The 18,352-nt window shown below is 46.7% G+C and overlaps 1 protein-coding gene across 1 annotated transcript in view; it reads right to left on the reverse strand.

The window, feature by feature from the left end:
* The window catches only part of PTPRT (protein tyrosine phosphatase receptor type T), a gene marked incomplete at both ends in the record, with an annotated part of 1,082,998 nt that overhangs the window by 685,249 nt on the left and 379,397 nt on the right, over window positions 1–18,352 (reverse strand). The window contains 1 exon segment of the mRNA XM_082857741.1: window positions 10,407–10,678. Coding sequence (XP_082713867.1) covers window positions 10,407–10,678 — 272 coding nt within the window.

The raw sequence follows: 18,352 nt of genomic DNA on the forward strand, positions 1-18,352 counted from the left end.
TCTTTGTAAGCACTTCTCCTATATCCACTCTTCAAATGTGGGCTTCTTCTATTCATTTTTGTAAACTGAAAACACTCTTCCTTCAACGGCTATCAATCCACTGATAATTCCCAAGCCCAGATCTCCATTCTAGACCTTCCACCTGAACGTGGGTCTCACTTATCCAGCTCACAGATCTGTACTTCCACCTAGATATCACAAAGATCCTCCAACACAATCTGTATACAACAGAGATGAGCTGTCTCCCTCACTGCCCAATGGGCCATCCTTCCTGAACGATGGACCTCAGTGGGTTGCCCCATCCAGTCATTGAAAACTGAGATGCAGACATCTGCCTGGGCTTCTCCGTCTGCCCCACTCCTCCCATCCTTTTTTTTTTTTTTTTTCTTTTGACTCTGTCTTAGTATTTCTCCTATCTGTCCATGTCTTTCCATCTCTGCTGTTAAAGTGAACCATATGAAGCAACCATCCTGTAGATCGAAACCAGTTGGATATTAATGCCATTGCTCTGGTTCAAATCTTCATCACTTTTCACCTCTATCATCTCAACAGCCAACCAAATAGACCCTCTCTCTCCTGTCTTTTACTCCCAGTCCAAGCTGTGGATGGAATGTAAGGTGGGTGATAAGATCAACAGAAGAACCCCCATGTGGAATCTTTTTGTGGTCCGTGTGGTCACTTCAGGTTAGTGGATTCAGAGGCCAGAGGTGTCAGTGGGGTCCAGAGCTCTACAGCTGTAACAAGTGAGCAGGGAATGGTGGAAAGGGTGGTGATGGCTGTGAAGAGGCAGCCTCCTTGGGTGGTAAGATCTATCACTAAGGCAACACACTGCTGCCTGGGAATTATGTACAGTGACTTGGGGCTGACAGTCACATCAAACATAGAGCAGCTGGCACCAGCATGACAATCACTCCAGAAGAGGGGTTTACTAAGATAGCAGGGTCCTTACGAGAGATTGAACAAACAAAATTGTGCAGAGGGTAGGGGGAAAGTTTGTAGAAATAAAAGTGTGATAGCTGCCTCATCCTGCAGAAGGAAGTCAACAGAAGACCTTCCGATAAAGAATTATGTATCTAATTATATTTTTAATAATTCAAAGGAATCCAAAAGCAAAGTCCATAGGAAAAAATAAAAGGAAAACACACCGAACACAGAAAAACATTTAAAAGAAATAGCATAAAAGCTTTCAAATTGCGTAAAAATGATAAAAGAAAAAATTTCTATTGTGACAATAAATATAAATAGGTTAAAATAGAGAAAAGCTCTCAGATTGTCTAAATAAACCATGCCTAATCGCATGCTGTAAGATAAACACCTAATATAGAATGACTCAGTAACCTTAAAAATAACAAGTTGAACAAAGACATAATAGGAAAATGCAAATAAACAGAAAATAGTTGTTGTAAACATAATGCAAAAGCATCAAAGTAGAATTTAAACCAAAAAGAAATACAAAAATCATTAAATGGACTAAAATGGTCATTAAAAAAAAATGCGTGAGTCAATAGATTTAAAAGGAGAAAATGATGGGAAAAAAACCCAGCATCTGAAGATTTTAACATTTGTCTTAGACTCTGACCAAACAGGAAAAAATATCAAGTATGTATCTAATATGAGTAATAATGCATTTACTAAACAAATATAAAGAGAGAATAAAATTTCTGTTCAAATGCTCATGGATTATTTACACAAAGATCATATAATAGACTAATGTATAACTTCAATAAATCCTTCAAAGAGGAAACCGTACAGGTTTGGGTCTATACATTTCCTAACTGAATTCCCTGAAGCAATAAATTAATGACAAAAGCTTAAAAATCAATTTCTTAAAGTTGAAATATTGTATATCTCTTAAATACATAATAACTATAATATCAAAGTATGTTTTATATGTTAACAAAAGTCTGAATAAAACAAAATTAAAAGTCAAATGGCAAGTTGAGAACAATATCTGTAATATCAATATACATGCCAGCTAAAAGGTAAATATCATGTTTTGCGTAAACAATTCTTGAGAATCAACAAAACAAACTCTCCAAAAGAAAAATCAGCAAGTGAGTTCAGCATGTAATTCACAAAAGATGAAGTAGGATTGGCAATGATTTATGAATGTAATCTTTTTAATGACATTAGAGAGATTACAGCAGTTGAATGTTTTCTTCTTTACACTTTTCCAGATTTTCCAAATTTTCTGCAATAAAAATGAGCTCCTTTATATTTACAATAAAAGGTAAGTGCTTTGAGGTGCATTACATTTTCATATCTCTCTGCATGTTATACTATCCCTGTGTCAGGTATGTACCACAGTACAATTAACTCTACTATAGCGCCTATCACAGCAGATTGTAATTGCTTGTCCATGAATTATTTCATTCTCTAAACTCTAAACCTATTGGGAACAGGAAGAGTGTCTCATTCATTCACATTTATAAAGACCCTCTTCTGTACCAAGCATTGAGGCACATGCTGGGGCTATAAAAGTGAACAAGAAGGTTAGGGGCCAAGCCCTGATAAACTTTACATTTTATGAATGGAAATGGAAATTAAAAAGAAAAATATGGAAAATTAAATTGATTTTGTGATTGGTATTATGAAGGAAATAAACAAAATGTTGTGATTAACTAAGCGGCAGAGGGTCTACTTTACTTAGAGTGGCCAGCAGAGAACTCTAAGGAGGTAATTATTACGAGTAGACCGGAAGGATGAAATTGGCAAGTCCAGGAAGTGGTGGTAGGACACGCAAAGGCTATGAGGCAGGAGAGAACTCAGGGATGATCTGGGAACATGAGAATGAGACCCTGGTGTGGCTGGGATATAGTGAATAAGCTAGAGAAGCACAAGGCACGGCTGCGATGTTAGCTGAGGGTCAGATGACATGAGTCCTGCACGACCTAGTGTGGAGCTTGAATTTTCTGCTGTTAGTGAACCATTTAAAGCAGGAAAGTGACATGATCTAATTTACATTCTGAAAAGATCATTCTGGCTGTTCTGTGGAAATTGACTTGGGGGTAGGGGGCACTTGAGCAAAAATGGAACAAACAGCCCTAACAGTTGGCTACAGCAGTGGCCCAATCAAACGATGAGCATGGCTTGGACAATGGCGCTGGCCATGAAGAATAAAGAGCTTGATGGTTTGAGAGGTATTTTCAAGGCAGAGATGAAAATAATTGCTGTTAGATTAAGAGGGGAAGAGTGAAGAAAAGAAAAAATGTAATGAGGACTCTTCAGTTTAAGGCTTGAGCTTCTAGGCTGATTCTGGTGTCACTTATTGACACGAGGAAGATGAACGTGTGTGTCTGGGCACACAGGCAGGGCTACATCACGATTTCTTTGGGTCATGTTAAGTTTGAGATGCCAATTAAACATCTTAATGGATATACTGAGTAGGAAGCTGGCATCATATTCTGAAGCTCATGGACGATCTGGGACCAGAGCTACAAATATGATAGCTTTGGCATCTAATGTCATTTAAAGCTATAGAACTAGATGAGGTCACCTTGGAAGACAGAGTGGACAGTTCAGAGAAAGGACTAGGGCCTAAGGCCAAGCGCAGAAAGCCCAACAGTGGATTTCTTAGGATGGTAGAGATTGGAACATGCTTTTAGGTAGAGAGGAATGTGTCAGGGAAATAGCATAAAATACAAGGGAATGAGGGACTGATGAAATAAGATTCTAGAAGGGACAGAAGTCAATTGGGGTCAGGATACTGGTGGAGGTATCAGTATTGAACAGAGGGGCACATCATCAACTAAGACTGAATAATAATAAAAATAGAGAAATAAAACCACAATAATAAAGGTCAACCACATTAACCTTTTATTAGTAGGTAGTCTCAATCTAGCCTCTCAACAACCCTAAGAAGTGGGGCAAACTAAGCTACCAAAGCTCAGAAAGGAAGCCAGAGGTGGATCGAGGACTGAGGCCCCGGTCTCCTGGCTCACAGCCATGTCCATCACTGGACTTCAATGAAAAGCAGCCCTACTCTCATTTAACCAAAACACTTGGTTAAGCAGAGTTCTGACCTTTTCCCAGTTAATCAAAGTCCAACTCTATTAAACTCTTCTGACACTCTGTTTCTCACGTCATTACTCAGTATCTAACGTAGATCATAATTATTAACAAATATTCCATGAACGAACCCAAGGCTGGTCATGAGAGAATGGATGTATGATAGTGAAACATACATTTGTTCACCGCTCTCTCTCCTTCCTGTTGCAGAAATAAGGATTCTATAATGAGACAGAGAATCTTTCATTTATCAGAATTCCTCTGGGGAATTTTTTTCTGTAACGCACTGGGGTAGGTGAGTCTTGGGTTTCTCAAATATGAGTAATATTCTGTAAGAAACAAGGGGAAGAAGGTACTGTTCTTTTCATGAAATGAATGAATAATTGTAATAATGCTTACAATACATATAGTAACATACTGATGACTGTTACTATTACTGCCCTTTCTCTGGGCAGAGTGATGGGAGACGAGAAGGAAAATTCAAGGGAATGGTGGGAGAGGAAGAAAGTAATGGGCTTCCCAATGAGACTACCCCTTGTGCCCTCATCCCAAGTTTCCACTAAAATTCCTACACTCAACAGACTCTGATGTGAGTGATGACAGGTGGGAACTGGTAGGGGCTGGGCTTTGGGTCCATGTGGAGGTACACGGAAATTAAGAGGCACAGGTGGTTGCAGGTGCCACGGCGGTTGGGGAGGTGGAGGGGAGAGAGCGCAGAAGCATGGGGAAGGAGACGGTGACAACCCCCAGACTCCTTGATGAAGGCTCCGGACTCACAAGACATTAGAATTAGGGTCCACGGTATGTTTACAACAAAAGGCAGGTCCTGGATGCAGCTGAGAATAAAGCACCTCCCAGAACAGATGGGGAATATCCTCCCCGTCACTGCCAGACTGCTCAGAGCAGAGTGCTTGCAAAACCTACAGGAGCCAAGAGGGTCCTGTTCTTGGCATGCAACTCCAGAGACAGAGTTTTGTTTTTTTTTTGAAGTCATGCAAACTGCCATGAGATAGAGCCCTCAGTGGCATGAGAGTAGAAGGTCACAAGGCTGGGGGTATCAGGAACAGTGCCAGGGAGTCCACCTTTCTTCCCCAGAAAGAAAAGGAAGGAAGGCCCACGATGGATGGGCTTGGATTTTCAAGGGCCCACCTGGACTCACCTGCTGAGGCCTGTCCCCTGAACACTCACAATGGCGCTGACTCCGAGGCCCACATGCAACCTCCTGGGCAAGCTGCTTGCTTCCAGAAACAAGGGCCAACCCTGGGGAGCACAATGCCAGGCACCAGAGAGGGAGATCTCAGATGGTGGCTAGAACGTGCCACCGAAAGATTATGGGGTGGCGGGCCTTAGCCACGGAGAAGCAGGGGGTACTGGGGTTAAGTTGGCAGGGTCAGCCTCTAGCAATTACATATAGCCCCCAAACCCTAAACACCCCCTTATCCATGCTGCATGCTTTATAGTTCTGAACGAGAACCTGGTAATGCCCGTTATTGCTGGGGTTCTGAATGGGAATCTGGCAATGCAAATGACTGCTAGGATTCATGGTTCAAGTTTCTGACCACGAGGAGCTTCTGTATGAAGCCACAGGGCAGGGCACTATGGAACACAGTTAGAGAGATCAGGTTTGGCTGCAGCAAGAGGCTGCAAGGGCAGCTCACAGGGAAGCAGTACAACCAGGGACATTCAGGAGAGATGTGAGGGCCCCCCTAGATTCTCACTGCTGATAAAAAAGGAAGAAGCCCACTCAAACAAACGCAACAGCAGAACAGAGCATTGTCTTGTGGGGTTCAGGAAAAGCAGCTGTTACAGCTACAGCTCAGCCCCCGGGGCTAGGTTCCCAGCCGACCAAGTTCTGGGGAATGTGGACCACTGGAGTCCTCTCTTCCCTTCTGGTCAGAAAGCGCCCCAGAAGACATCTGCAGCTTCGGGTGGAGATGCTTATCCCATCAATGTGCTTCTGGTCCTGGTTAGGAAGACCTACCAGCTCCAGTTCCTGGGGACAGACACCACAAACGGACAGGGTGATGTCAAGACCCTCAGTGATAGAAAGACCTGCCCAGGTGTTCTGAGGTGAAGGAGAATGGTCATCTCCAAGCAAAGCACACTCGTAAGGAAACCAAGGCCCTTGAGGAATGAGAGCCAGGAATGGGAGATGAGCCAGAGGAGTGAGTGAAGAACTGTGAGAAGGAAGGGAGCTCTAGTTGACAGGGAGTAGCGAGGGTGGGGTGGAGGGGGCCAGAAGAAGGCCACTCCCTGATGCTCCATGTCAGGGTATGGAGGCAGGGACACTGGGGTGCCGGGACTGGAGCAGAAGGCCTGGGCTGGGAACCCCAACTTCCCTGCAGGACAGCCTTCAACCCCAAGGTTGCCATGTGTCCCTGCTGTCAACTGCACATCCCCCAACCCCTAGACCTTTAGAGACCTCCTGGTTTGGGGAAGTGGAGCTTGCGTGGAAAGGCACAAACCTCTCCCGGCACAGGAGCTGCTGGGCAAAGCCAGGAAGTCACATCCCAAGAGAGGCTCAGAGATGAGTCACCCTCATGCCCTCCACAAAAGGCAGGCTGTGTGCCTGTTTGGGGGAGGGTGTGGCTATGTCAGGACACGGTTTAAGGGGCCTGGCAGTTTAGGCTCACCACTGAAGTCCTCAAGCAGAGAATTTGTAGAGCAAAAGTTTCAAGGAGCTGCAAACACCTTCTCAAAAGATAAGAGAGAGAAAAATGCTGGCTCATCAGCACTCCTCTTCGGAAGAGGACCACATATATTTTCATGGTGAGGGTGGGGGAGGGGCTTCTTGGAGTGAAATCAAGAGAGACGCTCTTCCCCACACCAGCCCCAGGAGGCCTGCCTAAGACAAGGAGTGCTCGCTGCTTAGCGGGCAGGGGTGGTGGGTGAATGAAAGAGGAGTTGGGGTGGAGTCTGAACGAGGTAAAGTGGCCCCCCTCCCTGTGGCGCCCCCTCCTGAATTGTGCAAGAAGTTACCAAACCCACAGAGCGCCAGATGCCAGAGGAACTCCTGAGAAAGGGACTGGGCTTTGAGTCCAGTTAAGTCCAAGTCAGGTGAGTCTTAAATTTCAGAGGTCTACATAGCTGAGTAAAAGGTAATTTCACTGAGGCAGGTGACGGAGAATAGAGAGAACAAGCGGCTGCACGACTAAAGTTCTTTTATTTTTTTAAATATTGGGACAGAAAAGTTTGGAATCATTAAAAAACATGAAATAGAATTAACATCACCTGGAAAGGGGCAGCCATCTGCAGTACGGCTTCAGCGGCACTGGAAGAGCCCTTGCTCTCCTGCGAAGAGGCAGGAGAGGGGTGGACAGTGGGGGGAACGTTCTCATCCCAGGCCCTGCTGACGGCCTGGGGCCAGAGAGCCCACTAATAAGAAAGATGAAATGTCCCTGCTTATTACAGAGCTACAAGTCAATTTTAGGACTGTGAAATATGACTTTAATAAATGAATACATAAGCCATCAGGGTCTGAAGCCCAGCAGTGCTGAGAACCGAAATGGTATTTAGTCCACAGAATCATGCATGCAGAGCCAGAGCTTGGGGTCTGGTGAATTTTAAAATGCATTTGGCAAGTGTCTTTGAATCTCCTGATGGGCCCCTTTTTCTCTCCCCTGATATATGTGTGGGTGGTGCCCCTGCATCTGTGGCAGGTTTGGGAACAGGCCGGTACGGGTGCGCACTCGTGTGTGCTCCCGTGTGTATGGCCGAGGGACTATCTGTTACTGGCTGTGTGTGTGTCTGAAAGACACACGTGTCTTTTCTAAACCTCTGCTCTCAGTGTATTTAGTGGCTTTTTCACCACAAAGCTAAGAGCAGAGAAAATGGAATGGAATGACGCTGCAGTGCCCAACAGACTGGAAATCAGAACATTCTCCCCGATGAGGCTGCTTAGGACAGGGATGGCTCAGAGCTCAACCATGGTAGTATTTCTTTAAAGAAGGCCTCCCTCCTCCATCCTCTTTGTCTGTTCTTCTCTCTTCCTCCTCCCTTCCTTCCAATAACTGCTGAGGCCCACTGCAAGCCTGATATGATGTTATATATATACTATCTCATTTAATCCACAGAAGAACCCTTCATTGGACCCACTGACGTCTCTATTTTACAAACCAGAGAACTGTGATTCAGAATGATGATGGGATAGACCCAACATCGCACAGCTAGTGAACGGAAGATTCTCAGAAGGGGCATGTTTTTTTCCCTAAAAGCAGGAAACTCAGCTTGGAGCAGAGGATTGGAGCTTGGAGCAGGCAGGATTACGGGGACCTCAATTGGCCAATAATATCCCCTTCTCTGGAACACAGGACATGTTGCTACCCAATACAGGAGTTACTGTCAGATAAATGAGTGGCAATATGCTTACCACAGAGCTGGGACGTAAGAGATGCCTAAGAAATGTCCTTTTTTCCCTCTATACCCCATCAAAGAGCATAGCCAACCATAGGTCTATCCCTCTCTGGGGTCACTTTTCCTGCTCTTTCCACTTGCACCTGTGGCCCCATCCTGTATCCATTTGCATCAGACCCTAGGTAGGGGGTTTTCAGATTAGAACCCTAAGGCCTCCTTGATGGGATCCATGGACTTATGCAGACACTTGAAGTTTATACTCAGTGCAACGGGGGGAGTTTTGGAACCAGGGCACCAGGATTCTGGTCCCAGCTTTGCCAATGATTTGCTCTGTGCTCCTGGACTTTACTGTCCATCTCTCGACCTCAGCTTTATCACCTACATCAGGGTTCAAACTATGGCCTGGAAGCCAAATTTGGTCCATCACCTGTTTCTGTACAATAAAGTTTTCTTGGAAAACAGCCACGCCCATTCATTTACATACTGTCTATAACTGCTTGCACGGTACATCTGAAAGAACTATACCATGGGTTTTGAACTGAAGGATGCCTACAAATCTCCCAGCCACTCACCTTGCCACCCTGAGGTCCCTGTTCTGCTTCCGACTCCAGAGAAATTTCTCCAAAAGTAGATCTATGTCACTTTCTTACTTAAAACCTTCCATCAGTGGGCATGGGGATTAACTTTAAACAGGCACAGGGGATCTTATGGGGTTGATGAAAATGTTCTAGAGCTGGTTTACGGTTGTGCAAGTCAATAGATTTACTAAAAATCACTGGATTGCATACTTAAAATAAGTGGATTCTATGATACGTAAGTTGTACCTTAATAGCAGTTTAAAAAAAAACTTTCGGGGGCTTCTCTGGTGGCACAGTGGTTGGGAGTCCGCCTGCCAATGCAGGGGACGCGGGTTCGTGCCCGGTCCAGGAGGATCCCACATGCCACGGAGCAGCTGGTCCCGTGAGCCATGGCCACTGGGCCTGTGCGTCCGGAGCTTGTGCTCCGCAATGGGTTGGGGGGCGGGGGGGGCACAGCAGTGAGAGGCCCGCATAACGCTAAAAAAAAAAAAAAAAAAAAAAAACTTTCAACAGCCCCAGGCCACAACATGGAGCTGTGTTCCTCTAAGTGAGCTCTGTGGGCTGGTGACACCCTGCAGAGTGTGTGTCATCAGTCCTCAATGGGATAAGAGGCTCCTCAACGAGATAAGAGGCATTTAGAGAGTATCCCAGCAATTTGGCATTACTGTGACACTTTGATTGCAGTTTATAAAAGGACTGGTCCACAAGTTGAGGAGAAGAAACCTGGTCCTCCACCACAGATGGTTTGAGTAGTGCTGCTCTAGCCTAGAGAATAAATTTACTCTCCTTAGCCTGGCATTCAAAGACCCCATGACCTACCCATCCCTGCAGGCTTAGCTCCCAGTAGATCTCCTTTTCGACCTATAAACAACCTAGTTTCCAAACTCCGCCAAAATCTCCTCCAGCCCATGGTGTGCACTACCCCTGTCAACTCAAATGTCTTTCCCCTCCTTTTTCAATAATTAGTTATTCATCTTCAAGACTCAGCCTAAGCTGTCTGGTCCTCTTAGAAGCCATCCTAATTGTCTTGCCCCCAAACACCGTCTTCCTCAGGGGCAATATGTGACTATCTCATCTTTCTGAACCTTAATTTTTTCATCTGTAAAACAGGCATGATAATAGTATCTCCCTCATCAGACTGTTATAAGAAATTATTGTATAGAAGGCTTCAATAGCTAGCTTCCTCCAGCATCCTATGGAATCCACATGTATCCCACTATATTCTAAGTGTTTATCTATTTATCAATCAGTTTCCTCCTCCAGACTGCGATCTCCAGGGTGGCAGGGGCTGTAGAGGATCTCTTCTGCATCCTCCAGGCCTGGTTAGGAGAAGCAGCTTGGTAAACACGAGTTGAACAAGTGAGTAAATGAAGTCCTTTCTAGACCTAAACTCTAAAGAGGGCAAAAGGTGTACAGATAGATTATTACTTTAAAAAAAAAAAATCAAACTACGGTAAAACAGCATACCTGGTAGAAATGTGGCCAGAAGGTGCTGATGGCAAGCTCTGTCTTCACCCAGCCCTCAGTGACGACCCCAGACACGTTCCAGACAGGGTTCCCCTGGGGCCCACCGTTCACCTTCACATAGACATTCAAGGCCCCTGGGCTGGACCTGTCGCGGCTGGAGAAGTAGTAATGGAAATCGATGCAGTGGGTGTCATTCTCCTTCAGGGTCGGCAGGAGAAGGTGCGCCTTCTGGCCAGAGGCCCTCCCAGAGCTGTTCACCATCATGAAGGATCCTGGAGATCCACAAAGGGGGCGGGAGGTAGAGACAAGGAGAGAGAAAGAAAATCCTTCTGAAAATCAGTCACACCTGTAAACACAGTGGCCAGAAATCCAGTCCCTCTAGGAGGATATGGTTGATCCCCAGAAACCTACATTTCCTCTCTGGAGTATTTCCTCTCTCTTCTGTAACTGGGAATAAAAAATCCTACTCACCAAGGTGGTTTTAAGAATTAAGAGATGGTAACATACACGAAGTATTCTACAAAGTAAACAGTCTACAAACATGTACAGAAAAAAAAAAAACAGCAAATATTAAAAACAGTAGCTCCAACAGGAAGCATGGAATAAAAACTCAGGAATTTAGTTAACTGCAACCTCCGTGGGTGAAATGAGGTGAAATATAACCTCATTCGAGCTTGGGTTGTCTCAATGGAAGCAGAAACTCTACAGCACCCAGGTATTGTTTTAACATATTCCACCTGGAGCCTTGCATTAGTACAAGGAATATATCAGAGGAGGACATATAGAAAGTACAGTATATTCAAATAAGTGAAGAAGACCTTGAAAAAATTTGAGAACCAACTGAAAGATGGAATGGAGGGTAAGTAACACTTGCTAAGCACTTAAGGGGTACCAGTGTGACGCTTACTGTCTTATTTATATATTGTTCAATTTAATCTTCAGAATGACCCTGGGAGAAGGAGAGTTTTCATTTTATTTAAAGACTGAGTGACTCGCCCTGGACCACTCAGACAGAGAGGCACGAGACCCAGATTTCTTCAACCTCAAAGTTTATGCTCTTTTTACTATTTGCAGAAAACATGACTAGTATTTTCAAACACTGGAAAAGTCTGTCTCCTAGAAAGGAAGTGAGCCTCTTTGGAATTGCTTTGACCGATTAAATGGTTATTTCTAGTTCTTCACCCCTCCCTGGCTCCATGCCCTTGACCTTTGGCCTTGCAGTCCCTCCCAAAAGAGGCAGAGAGCATGTCCCCGTCCCCGTCCCACGACTTTGGGCTCCACTCGCTTTGATCAACAGGAGACTAACAGAACGAGGCTTGAAACATGCTTGCCTAGCTGGGCTTGCCCTCTTGCACTACTGCCACCTTCCATGAGAAGAATGTGCCCCAAGTAGCAGCTGCCGCCTTCAGCTTGGGATCAAGGACGGACACATGTGGAAGAGAACTAAACTCAATGGACAGTAAAGAACCAAGCCCAGCCACCCACACAGCTGAAAGCACAGCCACATAGCCAAGGAGCCCAACCTAGCTCAGCAGATCCACCACGGGGGCTCAGACCCAGAAATGTGAGAATAAACACACACTGCTGTTTGCCACTGAGTTTCCTCTCGGTTTGTCAGGCACATTACTGCAGCAATAGCTCACTGATGAAGGTCACCAGAGAGGTCAGACTTATGAAAGAAACCACAGGGAGGCACATTTCAGTTCAAAGGACCTTTTAACAAGTCAAATGGATGCAAAATGGGATGGACTGCCTGGGAGACAAAGTGAGTTCCTCATCACCGCAGGTGGCTACACAGAGCCTGGACAAACTGAGGAGCCTTCTAAGGAAATTTCACAATCAACTGGGAGGGCTAAACTCTGTGACTTAGAGTCTTATGATTCTATGAAATAAACTGCATCATAAAACACAGTAGTGCTTCCCTGGTAGCGCAGTGGTTGGGAATCTGCCTGCCAATGCAGGGGACACGGGTTAGGTCCCTGGCCCGGGAAGATGCCACACGCCGTGGAGCATCTAAGCCCGCATGCCACAACCACTGAAGCCCGTGCACCTAGAGCCCCTGCTCCACAACAAGAGAAGCCACCGCAATGAGAAGCCTGCGCACCGCAACGAAGAGCAGCTCCCGCTCGCCACCGCTAGAGAAAGCCCACGCGCAGCAACGAAGACCCAACACGGCCAAAAATAAAAACAAATAAATAAACTTATTTAAAAAAAAAAACACACAGTAGATAAACTCAAGTTTTTCTGGAATGAATATTCCCACCTAGAAAACCACTGCTGTTTTGAAATCTTATTTTAGCCACCAAAATCTTCAGCTGGAATGAAACCTTAAGACCACTTATCCTCAACCAAGATGAGCCACTTCAGTAGCCGTAAGGAGCCTCATTCTTTCACCCTAATTCCCCAAAGACTAATCGCTGCAGATAATAAATGCTGGGCAATCCGTATCTTGTCGGGGTTCTAGAGGGTACTGGTCACTCGTAGCCTGTCTCCTCTGGGTTCAGGACAAATTTAAAAATAGACACAGGAGAGAGAGAGAGAGACTTCAAAATCTCTGCTTTATTGTTCACAAAGCTGGATCAAAGGAAGGAACTTGGACTTGAGGCCAAATTAGGCTTCCTGCATTTTCTTCCCTGAACCAGCATGCAAAAGCAGCTGCATGATCAAGGACTCCTTCCTTCCAACTCAACCCAGATCCCTAGGGCTCATCCCAAAAATGAGCCAACAAGAAGCAAGGTGATAAAGACAGAAACTTGAACCAATGGCTAACAGACTTTCAACATCCCACCAATCAGAAAACTCACCCACCCCCTGGGGTAGGAGCCGCTGAAAGTGGAGCGAAAGTGGTATCTTCCCCATGTTTCCAAGAGAGTCAAGTTTCCTAGTTTAGAGCCAGGCAGTAACACAGGGTACATAGAGAGCTGTCCCTTGTCAGATGTTGTCTCTAATCATCACCAACTCCCAATTGAGGCAGCAAGGAAGGAACCACTGCAGGGGGGAAACTGAGGCACAGAGGGAGGTTGGCATCCATGCCCACGTCTGTTTGCTGACCTACATCCCACAGGGTTCCAGAAGGTTCTCCTGGGACAGATGAGTGATGACCCACAAGACCCACAAGCCTCTGGCCACAGAGGGAGGGTGGGGCACAGCTACTGGTAGGGAAGACAGCCTGAGAAACAAGTGGTGTCTGGCTCTCTCCACTCAGAATCCTGGGATGCCCCATGGACATTTAAGCTCCTATCCTCCTGCCAGTTCACACCAGGGGTCTTAGCGTCCACAGCAGCGAGAGTTGGGAAGGTTTCCCGTCCATCAGCTCAGGTTCCCCCTCTTTGCATCCTAGCTCCAGTGGCGAAGCAGGCTCACTGAGGAGATGGGGCCATGTGACATCCATCCGCTCCAGCAAGTCTAGGGATTTCTCCATCTGCTGCCTCCATGATTGTTAATAAAGGATGCTGCCATTTCCCTGAAGGCAGAGCTGGTGGATGTGCTTGGCCCTCCACCAAGTCTTCATGTAGCAGAAATTGCTGGCTGATTAGCAACCCTGTCCTCTTTGTTCTGGGCACATAGCTGGATTATATCCCCAGCTTCCTTTCAGAGTCTGGGGAGGACCTGCAACTAGGTTCCAGCCAATGGGGCCCAAGTGCGAAGTCTACCACTTCCAGCTTGGTGCTTAGAAGCAGACAGCCTCCACCCTCCCTCCCCCAACTCCCACTGCTCCATTCTCTTGTATCTCATCCTTCAAAGGATGATTCTTGGACCAGGAGTCTCAGCATCACCTGGGAGCTGTTAAGAAATGAAGATTCTCAGGCCCCAGCCCAGGCCTATTGCATCTGAATTAGCATTTTATCAAGATCACGAGGTGCCCTGTATGCACATTAACGTTCCAGAATCACTGCTGCATTGTCTTTTTCCCATCCACCAGCTGAAAGTACAGGATTCCAAGAGCCTAAGTGATGGCAAAGCCACAATTAAAGGAGCCTAGTTCCCTGAATGACCATGACCATGACCATGACAATGAGGAAGGCCACCCACAATTAGGAACATTCATTTTGGACTTCAAGTAAGTAAGCAAGGAATAAACTATTATTGGGTCATTAAGCCGTTAAACATCTGACGTTTATTTCTGCAACTAGCATTATCCTTATTATTTTGGCATCCCTGTAGAGCCCCTACTTCCTACAAGTCCCTTTATTTAAGGAGATAACATGAGAAATGATAACAGTTACTAAGCAAGGCTGCAGGATGTTCCAAATAGGGACATCATTAAGAGCAGTGTCCTTGGGTAAAAAGAAGCAGAAAGAAAGAAGAGAATGAAAATAATGGACTCCAAAAACAAATCCTTGAGAAGGAAAGAAACATCCTGGACCTTCATTAAGATACTCTGTGTCTCGGGGGGCCAGAGTTGGGTTGGGTTAGGGTAACAAATCATGTTCCCCATCACCACCACCCTGACCCCCTAATGGCGATCTGTGTGACCTGATATGCATCCTCTGGCCTGTAAACCAGACAGAAAGGTATGTGTTTGGGTGCAAGTCTCAGGGAGATAAACAAGAAAACTGAAAAAAATATATAATAAAGAAAACGATGACTGCCCATCCCACCCCACCCCACCTAGACTACCCGCAAAGGAGGAAAAGGTCAGGCCAGGTGGGAACAGCAGGAGAAGTCCTGCTCAGGAATGTCCTGGTGAGGCTGGGGGAATGCACAGTGCTGCCCTGGAGTCCAAGTGACAGAGCGTGAGAGAGGAACCTCTGGGGATGTGGTGGGGTGCGGGAGGTCAGCGGCATCGGTATCTCGCCCGCCCCGCAAGAGGGGAGGGGTACTGTGACGACACCCACAGCAGCAGCCATGGTGAGGGTCTCCTGCGCCACGCAGGCAGTGAGCTTCCATGAGGAGTCCAGAAAGGGGCAACACGGGCAAATGATCTTATTTATACTCATGCACTCACAACATGCCCAAGGATTCTTATGAGTGACTGGGGAGAGCCTTAGGAGGGCAGAAAGAGGCCCGGCAGCCAAGCAGGTGGAGGCTTGGGGACACGAGATTTAAACCCCGGATTAGTGTCCAATTACTGCTATAACAAAAACCAAAAACTCGGTGGATTAATACAACACAAACTTATTCCCTTATGGTTCTGGTGGTCAGGAGTCTAAAATCAAGGTGTTACAGGGCTGCTTTCCTTTTGGAGCCTTCAGGAGATAAACTGTTTCCTTGCCTTCAGTGTCTGCCTGCATTCCCTGGTTCGTGGTTCCTTCCTCCATCTTCGAAGGGCATCACTCCAACCTGTAGTTCCACAGACACATCTTTTTCCAACTTTGATTCTTCGGCCTCCTTCTTTTTTTTTTTTTTTTTTTTTTTTTGCGGTATGCGGGCCTCTCACCATTGTGGCCTCTCCCATTGCGGAGCACAGGCTCCGGACGCGTAGGCTCAGCGGCCATGGCTCACGGGCACAGCCGCTCGGCGGCATGTGGGATCTTCCCAGACCGGGGCACGAACCCGCGTCCCCTGCATCGGCAGGCGGACTCTCAACCACTGCGCCACCAGGGAAGCCCCGGCCTCCTTCTTATAAGGACCCTGTACATCGGGTCCGCCCAGACAACCCAGGATCATCTCCCCAGGGCAAGATCCTTCATTCAATCACATCTTTTGTCGTGTAAGGTAACATATGCACCTTTCCAGATATTTGTGTTAATACAACCACACACACGCTCCCAAGCTACCGACCGAATCAGACGCCAGCAGCTATACACTGTCTAAACTGCAGGTGCCCTAGGGAATCTGAGTGTTCCTACGTGAGGGTAGAAAGTTCCTTGCGGTATCAGAACCCATCACGAATGTCTTCGAAGGGGAGTATGGTATAAAAAGCAAATGGTAGGGTCGAATCATTTGGCTCCCAATCTGGACAGAAAAAAGTCAGTTTTGGGGATAGGGCAGGCAAGATACACCTTTAAGCAGTGGAAACTCATCAGGGCAGCGGCCAATGTAACCCTCGTGTCACCCGTGGCTCACCAGGTACCACCCCCCGTGGGTGGCTGTTCTCAGGCCACCCTCCAAGCTCAGTAGACTGATGACCTGGAGTAGAAACATGCCACTCAATATCTGAACTCCCTTCCTATGTCTGGGGGAACCCCTCAAATTTTTAAGCAGAGCCCATTTCCTCTACGGAAATGAAAAAGATGTCCTCTTTCCCAGTCTCCTCTGTAGCTAAGACTCAGGCAGAGGATCTGAGTTCTACCAAACAGGCACACACAACCCCAATTTCTGAACCAGACACTAGTGATGAGATGAACCAGAGCTCAGTGAAGCAGAGACTGTGAAGAGGGGGCAGCAGCCATGAAAGAAGGTGCTTCTGAGTTGCAGAGGCCGCAATCGGTGGACCGTGCAGCAGATCCAGCCTCACTGGAGTGCAGCACAGCCATGAGTACACACAGAGGCAGTGGCGGGGGGTGGTGGTGGTGGTCAGGACACCTTCCAGGAATGGACTAAGCTGAGCTGGAATTTGAAGAATGAATAGAAGTGAAACCTCACCAGTCATTGAGCATATCATGAACCCTGACAATGGAATCTGACCAGCTTTAAACTCCAGCTCCGAGCAACACTCCCTATTTATTTCCAGAAGTTCCCAAGGCACCCCAGTTAATGACACCGGTCCCCTTGTCCTCATAGCACTTCCAGGGGCAGATCCCTCGTGTGCCTTTGTCATCGTTTGTGATGTCTCCACGAATGGGTGGGTCCTTGTTACTGTCTCTCTGCCCTGGGACAGACTCAGGGGACACACAATAGAACTGCTTTGGCCCGAGAGTCCACAAGGCTCAAGAGGCAGCTCTTTCTGCAAACTCACATGGCTTTTTTTCCCCTCCTCCATCAGGGTCTATGCTCACTCAGCACCTCTGCCCCCTACAGGTCAGCTCTTAATTCCACTTGGCGTCATCCTTCATGATGGAGTTCCTCCTCCATCCGTGGCCCTGCAGTCACTCCCTGCAACAGGCTCCGTCCAGTACTCTCATATCCTAACTGCACAGGGCTCAATTTCTTTTCTCTCCTGATATCCCTTTCCCAGGAATACTGTCAGCCCCATCAGGTTAGCGTAGATCAGCCGATGTAAAGAGATACTGGTGGTACAGAGCTGAACTCCACACATTAGAATATGAAAGCGTCTCCTCTTTCCCAGTTGGTATACCTTCCATGGAAGTGGGCCTGGTGGTAACTTGGGAGGGCATTTCACGTAGAGCAGACAGCATGTGCAAAGGCACAGAGGCAGGAAACCGCAGCATCCAGCAAGGCAAGCACAGTACCTCAGGGAAGGGTGGGATCCTGCCATCTACAGACCTCATGCGCATCTCGTCTACCTTACAGAGGTCTGGCCACATCCTCCAGAAAGGAAGCCAGATCTCTGAGTTGAGCACAGGCCTGCCGTTTTAGAGACTGTTCGGAACTGAAAGCCCTCATATATCAGCAGCTCGGTGGGGTCCTCTTTGATCAACAGGTAGGCTTAATTAATATCATCCCAGGGCTGTCAGTTTCCTGGAGATCAAAAATGAGCCTGTCATTATGCCAAGATCAGCCAGAAACAAGAAAGAGAAAGACTGTAAGTACATTTCTTCCCTTCTTCTTCTTCCCCCCCCCCCCCGCCCGCCCCAAAAATCCACTGGCGTGATCAGGAACATAAAACAGCATTAGTTTCCTCATAGTTATTATACGTAGTACCAAAAACTGTGGAATTAAAGCAGGAAGTACTCTCTGGCTGGCCATAAACTTTGCATTTTTCCCCCCTTCGTGCATAATAATGCCTTGATAAGAGCCCCGTTATTGATGTGTCTGCAACATAGATCCCCTTTTTGGAGGCAAAACGCTTCTCCGTAGCAGATGGTGGCTATTGTGTTTACACATGAGCACCTCAGGATTGCATTCCTCACGTGCATTCCTCACGTCGGCAGTAAAAAGAA

The sequence above is a fragment of the Leucopleurus acutus genome (assembly GCF_964270905.1).
Source record: "Leucopleurus acutus genome assembly, chromosome: 16".
NCBI lineage: Eukaryota > Metazoa > Chordata > Mammalia > Artiodactyla > Delphinidae > Leucopleurus > Leucopleurus acutus.